The 17514-nt window shown below is 46.3% G+C and overlaps 1 protein-coding gene across 1 annotated transcript in view; it reads left to right on the top strand.

Annotated features, from left to right (window-relative positions):
- Positions 1-17514, top strand: part of casd1 (CAS1 domain containing 1) — a 154626-nt gene that overhangs the window by 122475 nt on the left and 14637 nt on the right. Inside the window, exons 14-17 of the mRNA XM_038797559.1 lie at positions 2264-2365; positions 3148-3288; positions 5169-5246; positions 5351-5443. Coding sequence (XP_038653487.1) covers positions 2264-2365; positions 3148-3288; positions 5169-5246; positions 5351-5443 — 414 coding nt within the window. The remainder of the gene's footprint in view (positions 1-2263; positions 2366-3147; positions 3289-5168; positions 5247-5350; positions 5444-17514) is intronic.

The following is a 17514-nucleotide window of genomic DNA, read 5'->3' as shown; positions in this document are numbered from 1 at the left end:
GAGGTGTAGATAGAGTCAATGGATGGGAGGCAGGTTTGTGTGATGGACTGGGCTGTGTTCGCAACTCTCTGAAGTTTCTTGTGATCCTGGGCCGAGCAGTTGCCATACCAGGCTGTGATGCAGCCAGATAGGATGCTTTCTATGGTGCATCTGTAAAAGTTGGTACAGGTTAATGTGGACATGCCGAATTTTCTTAGTTTCCTGCCGAAGGAAAGGCGCTGTTGTGCTTTCTTGGTGGTAGCGTCGACATGGGTGGACCAGGACAGATTTTTGGAAACGTGCACCCCTAGGAATTTGAAACTGCTAACCATCTCCACCTCGGCCCCGTTGATGCTGACAGGGGTGTGTACAGTACTTTGCTTCCTGAAGTCAATGACCAGTTCTTTAGTTTTGCTGACATTGAGGGATAGATTGTTGTCGCTACACAACTCCACTAGGTTCTCTATCTCCCTCCTCTATTCTGACTCGTCATTATTCGAGATCCGGCCCACTGTGGTCGTATCGTCCTCAAACTTGTAGATGGAGTTGGAATCAAGTTTTGCCACACAGTCGTGTGTGTACAGGGAGTAGAGTAGGGGGCTAAGTACGCATCCTTGCGGGGCCCCGGTATTGAGGACTATTGTGGAGGAGGTGTTGTTCATTCTTATTGATTGTGGTCTGTTGGTCAGAAAATCGAGGATCCAGTTGGAGGTAACAAGGAGGTTAGACAAACGAGAACCAGTGGACATGATTTATTTAGATTTCCAGAAGGCCTTTGACAAGGTGCCGCATAGGAGACTTAACCATGATGTTAAGGATAACATCCTGGCGTGGATAGAGGATTGGCTGACTGGCAGAAGGCAGAGAGTGGGGATAAAGGGGTCTTTTTCAGGATGGCAGCCGGTAACTAGTGGTGTGCCTCAGGGGACTGTGCTGGGACCACAACTTTTCACAATGTACATTAATGATCTGGAAGAAGGTACTGAAGGCACTGTTGCTAAGTTTGCAGATGATACAAAGATCTGTAGAGGACAGGTAGTATTGAGGAAGCAAGGGGGTCGCAGAAGGACTTGGACAAGCTTGGAGAGTGGGCAATGAAGTGGCAAATGAAATACAATGTGGAAAAGTGAGAGGTTATGCACTTTGGAAGAAGGATTTTAGGCATAGACTATTTTCGAAATGGGGAAATGCTTAGGAAATTAGAAGCACAAGAGGACTTCGGAGCCCTTGTTCACAATTCTCTTAAGGTTAATGTGCAGGTCCAGTCGACAGTTAAGAAGGCAAATGCAATGTTGGCATTCATGTCAAGAGGGGGATGTACCTCTGAGGCTGTCTATGGTTCTAGTCAGACCCCATTTGGACTATTGTGCGCAGTTTTGGGCCCTGTATCTAAGGAAGGATGTGCTGGCCTTGGAAAGGGTCCAGAGGACGTTTACAAGAATGATCACTGGAATGAAGAACTTGTTGTATGAGGAACGTTTGAGGACTCTGGGTCTGTACTCGTTGGAGTTTAGAAGGATGAGGGGGGATCTTATTGAAACTTGCAAGATACTGCAAGGCCTGGATAGAGTGGACGTGGACAGGATGTTTCCACTTGTAGGAAAAACTAGAACCAGAGGACACCATTGCAGACTAAAGGGGCGATCCTTCAAAACAGGGATGAGGAGGAATTTCTTCAGCCAGAGGGTGGTGAATCTGTGGAACTCTTTTTACTGTAGAAGGCTGCGGAGGCCAAATCATAGAGTGTCTTTAGGACAGAGATAGGTAGGTTCCTAATTAATAAGGGGATCAGGGGTTATGGGGAGAAGGCAGGAGAATGGGATGAGAAAATATCAGCCATGATTGAATGGCAGAGGAGATTCGATAGGCCGAGTGGCCTAATTCTGCTCCTATGTCTTATGGTCTTCTGGAAAAGCAGTGACTTGGAACCCGCTGCCTACCAGGGTGGTAGGAGCAGGGACGATTACTCATTTCAAAAAGAGATTGAATGGGTACTTAAGGAAATTAAACTTTCAGCGCTCTGAGGATAGAGCAGTGGCATGGGACTGACTGGATTTCTCTACAGAGAGCCAGCATGAACTCAGTGGGCCAAATGGCTTCCTGTGCTGTAACGACTCTTTATCGTTAAGTTAATTTTGCTTAAATTTCAGCCAAACTTTGAGACACAGGATTTGTTTACCCAGCATATAGGGAGGTTTATATTCATTCCACATGTGATTTCTCAGCTTAAGCGCATAATACTGTGCTCAGTCTTTAATTTATTTTTGTTTTTGTTTATTTTCAGAGTTCTTTTGAAAATGCATTTTCAGTATGGCCAATTTCAAAGCTATTTGAATGGCAGGGATCCCTTCATGAATGGTGGTTTCGATGGAAGTTAGATCGCTTTGTATGTAACCTTATATCAGTTGTCATATAATAAAACTCTTGTTAATTACTGCTGTGTTGAATGATATGAAAGTTAAAGGTTTATTTCTTTCAGCAACAAATTATTTGCATTAGATGCTTTTGTTTTCTCAACCAAGGGTTATTACTCATTAGATTGAGTTGCTAAGATTAATGTGCACTTTGTCCTCTTCTGAAAAGATCAAGTGCACCTTAGGGGGAGTTGTCATTTAAATAGATTTGATGATGACTAAGCATCAGAAGATTTTATATAAAGAGTTGCTGAATGTCAGATCACTCACTACAAGAGTTAACAGCTAGATACAAAGATCAATTTCCATCCAAAATGTGTCTTTATCTTCCAGAGCATTCTAAAATATTTTTTTCTATGCTCTGTATTTTGATTAAAATAGTTAGTGATATTGTGAAATTGGGCGGCATGGTAGCACAGTGGTTAGCACTGTGGGTCCCAGGTTCGACTCCCGGCTTGGGTCACTGTCTGTGTGGAGTCTGCACATTCTCCTTGTGTCTGCGTGGGTTTCCTCCGGGAGCTCCAGTTTCCTCCCACAATCCATAGATGTGCAGGTTAGGTGGATTGGCCATGTTAAATTGCCCTTGGTGTCCAAAAGGGCTGGGTGGGGTGACTGGGTTTCGGGTATTGGGTGGGGTGTGGGCTTAAGTGGGGTGCTCTTTCCAAGGGCCGGTGCAACCTCAATGGGCCAAATGGCCTCCTGCACTGTAAATTCTATGTCTATAACTTTTTTATGTTCTTCTGTTTCCACACAGGCAGTTCTCCATGGTATGGTTTTTGCTTTGCTTTATGGCGCACTAAAGAAGGGTCATCTGCTTTCTGAAGGCAAAGGAGAGACATTATTTGCACCTAGGTTGTCATCTTTCTTACTTTTTACATCAGTGGTTGCATTTTTGGTGAGTCTGATAAATTACAATTAATAATAATTAATTAATCTTTATTAGTGTCATGCGTAGGCTTACATTAACACTGCAATTAAGTAACTGAAAATCCTTTAGTCGCAACACTCGGGCGCCTTTCGGGTACACTGAGGGAGAATTCAGAATGTCCAAATCACCTAACAGCACGTCTTTCGGGACTTGTGGGAGCAAACTGGAGCACCCAGAGGAAATCTACGCAGACACGGGGAGAACTTGCAGACTCCGCACAGACAGTGACACAGACCAGGAATCAAACCTGGGTCCCTTGCGTTGTGAAGCAACAGTGCTAACCAGTGTGCTACCGTGCTGCCTCTAATTTGGATAATGAGATTAATTTGGAATGTTTTGTAGATAAAAAATAGACTGCTTTAACTGTGCTGGTTACCACTTTGTGCAGAAAAAGCAAAGTCTTAATGACCATTTTAACTAGAATAAATATAACTTGCATTTAAAGAGTGCCTTTAGATTCAGGATTTGTATTCCCTGTGAAGCAGCAGAACAAATTATATCAAAACTTCTCTCTTTATGGAATTTTAAAGATAGCCTCTTAACTTTTCCATATATCGTGAATCATAAGCAACACTCAAGTTTTCGGTCCAGGGGCTACCAATGAGACTGTGACTGTTTGCATCTTCTCTGAGCACCTCCACTCCTCTGCAACCCTCCCCCCACACTCTTCTATTTTGATTTACTCTTTCATGTGATGGCAAAGCCATCATTTTCTGCCCATCCTTAATTACCCCTGAACTGAATGGCTTGACTCGGCAATTTCAGAAGGTAGTCAAGAGTCAGCCACACAACTTAATCTGGAGTCACATGTAGGCCAGGCTAGGAAGGATGGCAGATTTCCATCCCTAAAGGACATTAATGCACCAGATGGATTTTTGCAATAATCCATGACAGTTATCGTGGTCATCATTACCGAGACAGGTTTTGAATTTAAATTCCACCAGCTGTTGTGGTGGGGTTTGAATACATGGCTCCAGATCATTAGCCTACGCCCCTGGATTACTAGTCCAATGACTTTCCCACTATTTTGTAAAGCTGCTCACGATAATTCCAATATTGGTACACACCAGGCAATTGCGTTCCTTTCTTGACTTTTGAACTGGGGGTTTGAACGTCATCTGCAAGCAAAATGGGTAATTGTTCTTTGCCATTTGTCACCCATAACTATTAACTAACTGTACTCATCATAAACCTTCCGACTTGCCCAGTACTCCCAGATTTGAAAAATGATATTGACTTTGATGCATCACGGCAGATACTCTGCTGAATTTGCACTCCTCCTTACTACAAGATGTGCCTATCACTCCAACTGGATGCCTCCCAAAAATGGAAATTTCAACCTGTTCATTGCAATAACAGACCCAGATGTATTACCATCAACCTTGCTCCCTCCAGGAGGAAGAAGCCAGGCTTTGGCGGTGTAGGGTAGCGGGTAACCCACTGAAACTAAAATTTCCTCCTAACACACACAATACTTGTTCACCATAGGAGCAGGGATGAAAGCTGTTGGCCTATGAACAGCTCATCTGCCTACTGTTTTGGTCAGTGAACGTGGGCTGCTGAGGGAACATAGAGTGGTGAAAGAAAACTTATTTGGAGTTAATATTTGAACCAAATAAATAAGTGACTTTTTTCTCATTTTGCTGGTGTTGCACTTGTTCCAATAAGTAGCAACTTGTGAACTTATTTTCTGAATGTTTATTGCCTTAGAGTAGCAAATTAATAGCCAAATACAGACCGAGATGTACTTCAACTCCGTAGGTTATTAAAATATGTACATAACAATTTGTCCCTTTTTCAGTGTGTGTGTATTGGCAACAAATAACCACCTAATCTTGTTTACACAGACCTATTCAATATGGTGTGCCAGCTGTAAAAACAAAACTGAGTGCAATGAGCTTCATCCTTACTTCTCTGTGTTACAGGTATTTTCCTTTATCTCTCATTCGTGATTAAATTATGCTACAAATGTATATTTGCTATACATGGTACTTCCTACCAAATTCTTTAAACATTTTTTTTCCCCCAGATCTTGTCTTTCATTCTTATTAGGAACATTCCTGGTTATGTTCGTTCTGTGTACAGCTCCTTTTTCGCCTGGTTTGGCAAGATTTCCTTGGAAGTAAGTGGCCCTTGCAATGTGTAAATTCACATAAATTCACTTTGAAGGAGTTGAATTCTCAGAATTCAGCTTCTGTGGAATCCTTCATTCAATAACGAGTGGAGTTAGGGTAAAAAAAAAACTTGTATTTATATAGTTGCTTTTTGCAAACACCAGACATCTCAAAGCACTTTAAAGTCAATTAAATATTTTTGAATGCGTCGTTATAATGGCAGCCAAGTTGTACACGGCTAGCTCCCCCAAATAGCAATATTATCATGACCACATAATCTGTTTTTAATTACGTTTATTGAAGGATAATATCCATGGTCTTCAAAATAGTGCCATGGGATCTTTCACATCCACCTGATAAGGCAGAAGCACCTCCAACAGTGTAGCGCTCACTCAGTACTGCACTGGGGTTCAGCCTTGATTTTTGTACTTTTGGAGGGCAACTTAAACCATACCTTGTGATTCAGAGGCAGGAGTACTACCAACTGTGTCACTACTGATGTAGTTATAGTCGGCAAGGTTACCAAACTAGTTAATGGGGCAGTGAGAGATGAGTAGGGACACTGGAGACATACAGAGCAGAGAGCAGACCCAATGAATAGAAGAGCAGGGGATGTATTAAAGCACATGCGGTAGGAACTAGATGGGATTGCAGAAGGAGAAGGGAGATGATCTGAGAAAGGAGTGGAGGAATGGAGAGGTAAGGCATGCATCGCTGGGAGGGTAAAGACATGGAATAGAGAGAGTGATGAATGGTAGTGGAAGAGATGGGTTGAGATACAAATGAATGTACCTGAGTGGGTTGGATACCAAGGAGCTAACTATCCTTAAGCAAGTTAGAATAGAATCTCTACAGTGCCGAAACAGGCCATTCAGCCCATCGCGGCTACACTGACCCTGTGAAAGAGCAGCCTATCTAGGCAACCCCACACTATCCCCATAACCCTACCTAGAGCCAATTTAGCATAGCCAGTCCACCTGACCTGCACATCTTTGGACTGTGGGAGGAAACTGGAGCACCCGGCAGAAACCCAACGCAGACATGAGGAGAAAGTGCAAACTCCACACACAGTCACCCGAGGTCAGAATCGAACCTCGGTTCCTGCCACCGTGAGGCAGCAGTGCTAACCACCGTGCCGCCCTCTAGGCTTTTTCCTTCAGGTGGTCCTGTCATTTGACATTACATTACTTGACAAGCTCACAGCACCATCTATTTTTGCAATATTTTTGGAATGCTGGGGCTACTCAGCATTTTTATTACAGATTGTTGGTTAAATTGCAGTTATGATTCTAGACATCAAATTCTTTAAGCTCACTCCTTAAGCTTTGAAACAGAGATTTTCTGTGTAGATACTTGTGGGTGGGAAGGGGTGGGAATTGGGTTGCCATGTTGTAATTTAGATTGAGAGTGTGGAATGCTCTGAATTTGAGAAACAAGCAGACATCACCAAATGAGGCAAGACTGGAGATCAGTCTTTTTATTTTATCTATTGAGAACTGATTGGCCCTTGCTAACCATGGTCTAGCGTAATGTCTTTAGCAATCAGAAAGCCAGAAGAATACCTCCTTCCCTTCTCTTTCCTCCTTCCTTCCTTTGTAGAAATGCAAAACATCTGATTAACAGCACAAATCTTTCATGTCATTAACAGAAACCCAATACTATTTCTGATCCAAATATTATTTGCAGCTCATCAAGCTGGTGTAATTTTTCATATGTAGATAACCATTCAAAGCTCACTAGTAAGAAAACAAATTGAACAAAAATGTGTTTCTACTTTCCTGAATAATCTCGGCATTTATCACAGAAACAGTCTGTACAACCTTAATGAAAATTTTGGGAACACTGCTTTAAAGCCAGAACAGAATACATTATTAACTTTAATCACTGGGTTTCATAGTCACAAATTAAACTTAGTTTAATTGCAATGTTACAAAATACATGAGGGCTATTCTGGTAAACTGATTTTTAAACAATTGGAAGCACTATTACACAATTGATTATTTTGGCCACCAAGTAGTGTTGCACGTTTTACTATGGGCGTAAAACGCGTTTATTGGAGTGTATTAACACGCCTCCGAGTTCGACGTGTGCTTAACACTGCTAGGCTCTGTTCTATGTAATTATTTAAGCTCTGGAGTCGCCAGCTGCCGTATAGGCAACGTCACAAGTATTCCAAGGTCAAATTCAAAGTAATAAAGACGATACACCGATTAGTCAAGTTCAAACGATCAATATTTATTATACAGTTAATAATAAATACTCATGCACACACACACTAAGAGACTAAGCTACAACTAAACATAAGCAAACAGAATACTTATCTAACAGGAACAGGCAAGGTCAGAGAACGAGGCCTTCGTCCTGGTTTTGTCTGCAGCCTTCAGCAAGCGTTCTGGCACTTGGGAGTCTAGCGGGCTTGGATCGCGTAGCGAGCGTTGAACTTACGGTTTCGGCGGCTGGTGCTCAACGGCTGGAGTCAGGATACCAGGTGTCAGTCGGGGCCGGAGCACAGGTTTAACAGACCGGACAACACGAGGTCCCTATCTTTTATAGGGGTTCCGTTGTCCTTCCCTCTTCTCGGGCGGGCTCTACCTATTGGATCAATTTCTTATCGATACTGGATTAATTCCCCAATGCGAGGGGGTCTCCGTGATGGAGGGGGCGTTTCTTATGTCCTTTTGTTCGGAGGTTTCTGGTGCCTCGATGTCTGGGTCTTGATTGGAATGTGTCCATTCAGAACCAAATGTATCTATTGTGTGGGTGTTCAAGTCTGATGGCCTCATTAGCATGCAAAGCGTTTTGCCATTTGCACCTAGCTAAGGTCTCTTCACCTGAGCCCAAACTGGTTTCTGCTGCTGCAGAATGCAAACTGCTCTTTGCAGACTGCTGTTCTGGCTGAACTGTCTGTTTCTCAGCAGCCTTCCATTTTAGTTTGGCTCAGTGTCCATTTTGCGTGGCCAGCATGGCTACATTCCCTCCTTGTGATCCTCACAATCATACTATTGTGAAGGATCACCTATGTACTTTGCCTCCTTGTGTTCTGACCTCTTGCCAGTTCCTGTTCTACTCTGTTCTAAACTATGGGAAGAAGAGAAAAAAAAATTTAACTAACATTTCTACTTGGCCCTATGTCAAAGGGACATGCATTACTACAATTGGGAACCTCTACCTATCACTCTAAACCTTAACCATTCACACCACAACATCACACTTCCCAACTCGGCAGTCGAGTATGGAACAATATAATACATGGCTGAATTTTATTTACAGAGTGTTGTAATCAGTGAGGGGTTGAGGGGTTTGGTGGAATCCGAAGATGGGGGATTGCACTCTATAGATGGGTGAGGTGCTGGAACGAGAGGCTCTCCTCTTCCATTTCCTCAACCTGAGGGTCTGCACTAGGATGGTGAGGATCGCAATCACCAACAGTGATTCGATTATGTAGGACATGGAGTACCACGTCATGAATTTAGTACACCAGGTCTGAACCTCGCTGATCAGAGCTGAGCACTGGGGGTTTGCTGTACTAACATTTACGGTGGGGGTTGTGGGGGAAACGTGTCTTGTTTCCACACATATACATATGACATTAAATAGTAATAAGTGGGCTTCCATCATTTTGCTGTTCTTCTTCTTTCTCTTCCTTCTTCCTCCGGTATTGACAATCCTGGCTTCGACCTCTGTCTCGTCCTTTGAAACCTTTGGGATCAAGCACAGTATCTGTCAATACACAGTTTAAGACCTTTACTTGTTAGTGCATCTGTCTTTCAAATCCCAATTGACCCTTTAAAATGACTGGCTAAGTCACACCCTGTGACTCCCCTCATTTTTTTTCAAAAAGCGAATTTAAAGACCAGCATACACCTAACAATCCTTCCTTCTGCGAGCCGTCTCGCAGGCTTTGCTGATTTACCATCCGAATGTTCCCGGATGTAAATAGCATGTGGGATGGTGGCCGAAGGGCTACCTAACGTAAAATGAAAACAAAATTTGGAAAGAAACGTCCGAATGAGTTGCGTATGGGCCGCTACGGGTATGAGTTGGATGGAATCCCCGGGTAGGGCGTGCTGTGCCATACCCGAGCTTGGCTGACCAAGGGTTGGTTCTCAGACAGGGCGGGTCCTCAGTGCCGTTTGTCCACTGCCTGAGTAACCTGGAAAAACGGGTACGAATGTGTTTACCATGACTTGCAGCCTCTATTTCGCCGAATAGAGGGGCACCTAAAAACAATGGAGCCAAGATGCTCCGTTCTGAAAACAGGGAACAAGTCGTGAACCGTGTCGGTTCACCAGAGGATACAACTGAAGTTCTCAGAAATATCTGCGGACAAGCTAACGTGTATGTGAGGTGGTCACAATCTTTTCAGCTGAAAAGAAGATGTCCATCCTCCAACTGAAACCTTTACATTCCTGAAACAAACAAACATAAAACGAAGACAAACATACGTGCAGGTTCCATCAGAAAGGACATCGTTTCCCTCAAACGATTCCTATCTTACATCATCTGGACACCTCACTTTGATTCTGCCTCTGTGAACAGGGTCACAAAGGGGTTGCCGTGTCGGGAGTCAGACACCGTGTCGTCCTGCTCTCCCGGATCCCACACCCTTGTGTGGATCAGGCATGCAATTTTGGAGTTGTGTGACCGGGGGTCACTTTCGTCATTGCGGACAAGTCTGTAGGAATTGTCCCTGTGCCATTGTGTGGCGTCGAGTGTGTTGTCGGGGTAGTCGGGGTCGGGTGGTGGTTCGGGGTTTTTGAGGTAAGTGACTTCCATGGGGTCACTGGAGTCGGGGTCGTAGTTGGTGCAGTGTGGGCTGTATGGCTGTGTGGTGTCGCTGTCTTCAGAGTCAGTGTCTGTCCTACTGTCTCTGCTGTGGCAGCTTGTGGGCGTGTCGGGGCGTGGTCTGTAGTGGTCTGTGGGCGGAGTCGTGGGCGAGTCCGTGGATGAACTGGTCTGTGAGGGGGATGGTGGAAAAGTGTCTCTGGTGGGCGGGGTGATGTGTTCTGCTGCATCCAGCAGGACATGGTGAGCATGGTTGGCCTGTGTTCCATATGCCTTTAACTGGTTTATATGGAACCACGCGGTCTTCCCATTAGGATATTTGATCCTGTATACGGAGGGGCTAATTTTGTCCGAAATTGAGTAGGGACCGGAATATTTTGGAGCCAAAAAACTGCTGGGGTTATAAACAGATAACATTACCTGTTGCCCAACCTGGAATTCTGTGGTGTGTACGGTCTTATTGAAACAGGCAGTACGTTGCTGTCGGCGTTTCCCTAGCTGGACTGCGGCTGCGAGCTGTGCAGACCTCACAGTCTCAACTAGATCTTTAACTGCCTTTTCATGTGTGAGGGCCGTCACTTCGGGGTTTGTCATGTCCAGTCCTAAAAGGAATTCTGTACCTTTCATAGGGCGTCCGGTCATGAGTGTGTGTGGTGTGTATCCTGTCGATGTGGAGACAGTGTTCCTTATGAACATAAGTGCAAAGGGGAGCACTGAATCCCATGTGGAATTATTCTGTTGAACCATTTTCCTAAGGGTAGTTTTTAGGGTCCGATTCATGCGCTCCACAATCCCGCTGGACTGTGGATGATACGCAATGTGGAAGTTCTGTTTGATTCCGAATATTGTCAGGACGTTCCTCATGATCCGTCCTGTAAAGTGAGATCCCTGGTCCGAATCGATACTTCGGGGTAAACCCCATCTCGTGAAGATGTGGTGGGTCAGGATCTTTGCAGCTGTCTTAGCTGTGTTTGTTCGTGAGGGAAATGCCTCTACCCATTTGGTAAAGGTATCTATCACCACCAGAACGTATTTATAGCCATTCCGACAAGGGGGCAATGGACCTATAAAGTCGATCTGGAGGTTTGTCCAAGGGCCGGTAACTGGGCGAGTATGCCGAAGTTGTGCCTTCTTAGAATACCTCTCCGGGTTATTCTGAGCACAAATCAGGCAATTCTCAATGTAGTGCGTTACATCATTCCTGAGATTAGGCCACCAACAGAGTTGCCTGAGGTGCCTCGTTGTTGCATCAATTCCCTGATGCCCGTGTCCGTCATGGAACAAGGCAATCATCTGATTCCTGTCCTGCTGTGGGACCACATAAAGTCGGTCCTTAATGATCACACCCTCATGTGTGGTCAGTGCGTGTTTAAAGTGCTCGTAAGCAGGCACAAAGTTTCCCTTGAAAACCTCCCTGAGGTCTCCGTCCTGTTTTTGTGCTGCCACGAGATCTTTAATATCAGTCTGTGAGACTTGGACTGCGCTCACAGGGGCGCTAGCTGGTGCGCTAGCTGGGGGGGTCCATAAGTGTCCTCTCCTGGAACCTGCCTTAGCCAACGCGTCGGCCTTTACATTCCCAGGGGGTGATGACCTATGGTGACTTCTTACTTTTATTATGCCGAAGGTCCTGTCCTTCGCTTTCGCTAAAATATGCTGGAGTAGAGGGGCTGATGGAAGGGGTTTTCCGTCTGCGGAGACAAAACCTCGTGTCCTCCACAGGGGCAGAAAATCGGTTAAACTGTTACAGACATATAAGCTGTCTGAATATATGTCTGCTGGGCTGGGGAAAGAATCGGGGTGGTCCACTATGTACGCTATGGCTGCTAGCTCTGCTGCCTGCGCGCCTAAGTGACCTGGTAACTTAAGAGCGATTTCTTCGAGAGCGCGCCCCTGCGCGTCCTCTACATAGATGCCGCATCCTGTGATACGCTCACCATTTAAAACTGTGGAGGAACCGTCTACATAAATCCTCAAGGGTCCACACGTGTCTGTGGGCTGGGGGCTTTGTTTCGGGTTCCCTATCTTCCTGGGGGGTGTTTTTGCTAAAAAGGGTCCTGTGTTATGCAGGGGAGCTACAATTTCACAGTCATGGGGCTGTCCGGGGTATTGGAGGTTGTCTGCTAAGTATGTGTGTGTGCGTGTCCGTTTCACTGTAATGTCCCGTCCTTGTAAAAGTAGGGTCCACCTAGCTGCCCTAATCTGGCTAACTGAACCGTCCTTCAGTCGACCGTCTAGTAGTAGCTGTGTGGGTGTGTGTTCGGTTAGAATGGTGATGGGGTTGAGTCCGGTGATGTATGAGAAATACTGCACTGCCCAGAAGACAGCAAGGAGGTGCCTCTCACAGGCTGAAAATCCTTGCTCTACCGGGTCTAACAGTCGGGAGGCATAAGCCACTGGTCTTAGCTGCTCGTGCCGTTCTTGAAGCAACACGGCCGAGAGGGTCAGATCGGTGCTCGCTACCTCTATTGCGTACGGTGAAAGTTGGTCGGGGACTAGCAGCGCGGGTGCTGCACTAAGGGCTCGTTTCAACTCTTCCACAGCGCCTGTATGCTGCGGAAGCCATTCCCAGGGGGCTCCTTTCTTAAGGAGGTCTGAAAGTGGGGCGGCTTTTGTCGCGAATCCGTCTATGTGGTTCCGACAATAGCCAACCAGTCCTAAAAACGACCGGAGGGCTGATACATTTTGGGGAAGGGGCAATTTGACGATCGAATCAATTCTTTTGAATTCGATCTCGCGTTTGCCGTGCGTGATGACTGATCCCAAATACATCACTTTACTTTCCAATATTTGGGCCTTTTTCGGGTTAACTTTACAGCCAATTTCAGTTAAGAGTTCCAGGAGTTCGGCCAGAAGCGAAATGTGCTCTGCCTTTGTGTCTGTCTGCAGTAGTAGGTCGTCTACATACTGTACCAGACAATCGGGTCGGGAAAATTTCTCTAATCCACTTGCCAGCTGTCGGTGGAAAATGGAGGGTGAATTGTGGAATCCTTGTGGGAGGCATGTCCACGTGTACTGCTGTGTTTTAAAAGTGAATGCGAATTTGTATTGGCACGCTTTTGCCAATGGTATTGACCAGAATCCATTACTGATGTCCAATACCGTGAAGTACTTGGCGTTGAGACCCTGCTTGAGCATGGTCTCGGGACTAGTAGCTACCGTTGGGGCTACTGCGGGGGTTACTTTGTTGAGTTCCCGATAATCGATGGTCAGACGCCATGATCCATCGGGCTTCCTCACTGGCCAAATAGGGGCATTGTTGGTGGAGGCTACCGTTCTCAGTACACCTTGGTCCAACAAGCTGCCTATAACCTTTTCTATTTCCACCTCTGCCTCGAGGGGAAATCTATACTGCTTTTGCGGTCGGGGGTCCTGTCCGGTAACATGAACTTGTCCAGTCATTCTGCCACAGTCATGACGGTGACTTGCAAATGCTGTCCTGTGTTTGTTTAGTAGGGCCTTAATTTGTCGGTCGGTGTGGAGTGTAGTCAGGTCGAATGAGTACTCTCCCACTGCGCTAATCCGATTAGCGTAGTCTCCTACTGTGAGGGTGGCTGGTGCTCTGTCTGATCTCGCCATTCGCCAGACACACTGGTTCACTGGGTCGAACGACAAGCTGTGTGTGTTCATAAAGTCTATCCCCAGGATGTGTTCTGCTGTCCGGGGAAGATTTACTAAAACTACGGGGTGCCTTGTGCTAATGTTCCCTAGCTGGATCGCTACGGGTGCTGTGATATGTCCCTGCTGCGAGTGTCCGGTGAACCCGCTAAGTGTGATGGTGGAGGTGGTCGGCCACGTGTCTGCGTGTGCCGTGGTTGTGGAGTTAATGGTGGTGCGGGATCCTCCTGTGTCCCACAATAACTCTATGGGCTTCCCTTTTACTTTCGCCGTGACTACGGGCCTCCCTGATGAGTCCCATAGTGTGTCACAGACCCAAGTGGGGGAGCCCGAACACCGTCAGTTCGTCTCGTCCACATTGGTGGGTCCTGACTGTACTGTTACATTGTGGATGGGTTTTGCCTTGTTGCGGTTCAGAGTGTCTGTCTGCTGGCCTCTCTGAGATCGCTGGGGTGCTTGGCATTCTTTTGCCCAATGCCCTAACTGTCCACAGTTATAGCATTCCTGTCCTTTCTGTTGAGGGCTGCTCTTGCCTTCATTTACCCATGCGGGCTTCTGGTGCTCTCTGACTGTTTGGATATCTGCAGCAGCCTGAGCCTCTTCTGGGGATCTAACCTTTGCTTTTGCCTGAAGCGATTGCTCCCAAGCGCGGGACAATCTTTTGAGGACCCATTTTTCGTTATGGGCCTCCTCTGAGGGGTCGTAATTATTGCAAGCGCTCTGTCCTGCTTCTGTTGCGTGTGAGATAATTGTGCGCGTCCACTTAACCATGTTTTCGCGGGTTAAATGCGCTCTATCTAGCTGTCCGAAAACTGCGCTGAAGTGAATCCACAGCCTTCCGGCGAATGCTGTGGGGTGTTCAGATCTCTTCTGCCTGCACTTATTCAAGCCTTCTACGGGGTCACCTCTATTGTACCCGATGGCATCTAAAATAGCAGTGTGCATCTCCTCTAGGCTGCCTCCTGCCACGTTCTGTGGGTCGGGGAGGGCTGCCACTACACTCTGGTCTAAGCTCAACACGGTGAGCTTAACCTGCTCTCTCTCATCCAGGCCGTACATGGTAGCCTGCTGTTTTACTTTCGCGAAGAACTGGTGGGGGTCTGCGGTGGGGAGGAACGGAGTGATCTTTTCACAAGCGTCCCTTAGCTGGGTTACTGTTAAAGGGTGGTGTAAGTTATGTCTGGGGCGCCTTCTGATTCGGCTTTCCTCTGTGTGGTTACGGGATTCATGGGTGCGGTTATGATCTGAGCTGTGGGGGGTTGGGGTGCCTGTCGTTTCTGCTGAGCTGCGGGCGCACATGTTCCCTGAACATAACGCTGCGCTGTCTCGCTTAATTCCTGCCAATCTGGGGCATTTTCCCCATCTAACTGAGCTCCAAAGGTGCTTTGGAAGCCATTCTGCACCGAAAGCAGAGATTGCAGTTCCGCAATCTGTTTTCTGCATTTCGCGTGGTCAACTGTGCTTTGTCTTTGTTCGGTCGTTGCAGCGTGGAGTGCTCTCAAAGCTGCTTTGAGATCGGAGCATTGCCTCTGCAATGCCTCCACCTGCTTCTCCGATTCCTGTCTTATCAGAACGGCACGTTGCACGTCCTGATAGGCTTTCTCATACTGGGTCTGGGAACTGTTCAGATGAGCTAGACAAGACTGGTGAGCCCTCTTGGCATCATCCACCTCTCTATCCTTCTCTGCCAACTTCCCTTTTAATTCCAGGTTTTCTTCCTCGATGTCCCTGACATCGACCTTACTCATTCGGTTCCTTTCCTCTAAATCTGCCCGGAGCGTCCTGATGACCTCCTCTGCGCCTCGCAACTGTGCCAAGCAGGACACAATCGCCATCGGCTTGCGTGCTTTTCCTAAACTCTTTTTGTGTATCTGAGAGAGGTTCTCCCACCAAGTATGACCTATACTTCCGGGACCTGTCTCCTCATTTGCACAAAACTCTTTCCAAAGGGGCCATCCCTTTCCCTGCAGATATTTGCGGAGTTCCAGCTCCCACGTGGGACACTGGCCTACTCTGCTACTGCCGCTGGTCGCTGCGACCACAAACCTTTCTGGGTCCATCAGACGTTCCATTGCCTGCATGGCCATTTCCTCTGACTCTCTTTTTATAATTTGGAACAGGGGGTTGCTGGGGTGGTGTTTCGTAAAAAGGGTACGGCTTACGCTATTTTCCGATCACAAAACTACCGAAAGTTTGTCGCAACAAAAAGCTTTCAGTTTTACCTTACAGCCCTGTTAGTACGCATGCACTAAAACACACTTCCGAATTTCGCTTATTATTTTGAACACCTTGAATACTTGTGATCTCTTTCTTTCTCTGCAATTTGGAGTTCTAATTCAAATTTCAGGGTCCTGGACACTGTGGTGTTTCCACTTACAACAGGGTCCCGGCGGAGTCGCCACTAAATGTTGCACGTTTTACTATGGGCGTAAAACGCGTTTATTGGAGTGTATTAACACGCCTCCGAGTTCGACGTGTGCTTAACACTGCTAGGCTCTGTTCTATGTAATTATTTAAGCTCTGGAGTCGCCAGCTGCCGTATAGGCAACGTCACAAGTATTCCAAGGTCAAATTCAAAGTAATAAAGACGATACACCGATTAGTCAAGTTCAAACGATCAATATTTATTATACAGTTAATAATAAATACTCATGCACACACACACTAAGAGACTAAGCTACAACTAAACATAAGCAAACAGAATACTTATCTAACAGGAACAGGCAAGGTCAGAGAACGAGGCCTTCGTCCTGGTTTTGTCTGCAGCCTTCAGCAAGCGTTCTGGCACTTGGGAGTCTAGCGGGCTTGGATCGCGTAGCGAGCGTTGAACTTACGGTTTCGGCGGCTGGTGCTCAACGGCTGGAGTCAGGATACCAGGTGTCAGTCGGGGCCGGAGCACAGGTTTAACAGACCGGACAACACGAGGTCCCTATCTTTTATAGGGGTTCCGTTGTCCTTCCCTCTTCTCGGGCGGGCTCTACCTATTGGATCAATTTCTTATCGATACTGGATTAATTCCCCAATGCGAGGGGGTCTCCGTGATGGAGGGGGCGTTTCTTATGTCCTTTTGTTCGGAGGTTTCTGGTGCCTCGATGTCTGGGTCTTGATTGGAATGTGTCCATTCAGAACCAAATGTATCTATTGTGTGGGTGTTCAAGTCTGATGGCCTCATTAGCATGCAAAGCGTTTTGCCATTTGCACCTAGCTAAGGTCTCTTCACCTGAGCCCAAACTGGTTTCTGCTGCTGCAGAATGCAAACTGCTCTTTGCAGACTGCTGTTCTGGCTGAACTGTCTGTTTCTCAGCAGCCTTCCATTTTAGTTTGGCTCAGTGTCCATTTTGCGTGGCCAGCATGGCTACAGTAGCAAGGGCAATAATACCACCAGAATAGAATGAAAAATGTGATCTTTAACACCATTTTTTTGAGCTGCTAGGAGTGCCTTAAGGTACACGCATTCTGGTTTGGATTGTTCCAAATGCCATATTTGTGAGGATATTGGCAAATACACTGGGTTCCTGCCAAAGAATGCAAAGGAGGCAGATGTAACATTTAATGCTGATTTAACTTAAACAAGTTGCTAAAGTCTACAGGGAATGATGTGGCAGGCACTGAGTGATGTTGTCCTGGCTTCCACATTTCTGTGCGAAGCAGTTGTTGCTTCCAGACATTGGTGTAACAT

Source organism: Scyliorhinus canicula, chromosome 5 (genome assembly GCF_902713615.1).
Source record: "Scyliorhinus canicula chromosome 5, sScyCan1.1, whole genome shotgun sequence".
In the NCBI taxonomy this organism is placed as follows: domain Eukaryota; kingdom Metazoa; phylum Chordata; class Chondrichthyes; order Carcharhiniformes; family Scyliorhinidae; genus Scyliorhinus; species Scyliorhinus canicula.
The sequence above is the reverse complement of the archived record's forward strand: the minus strand, read 5'-3'. Positions and strand labels throughout refer to the sequence as shown.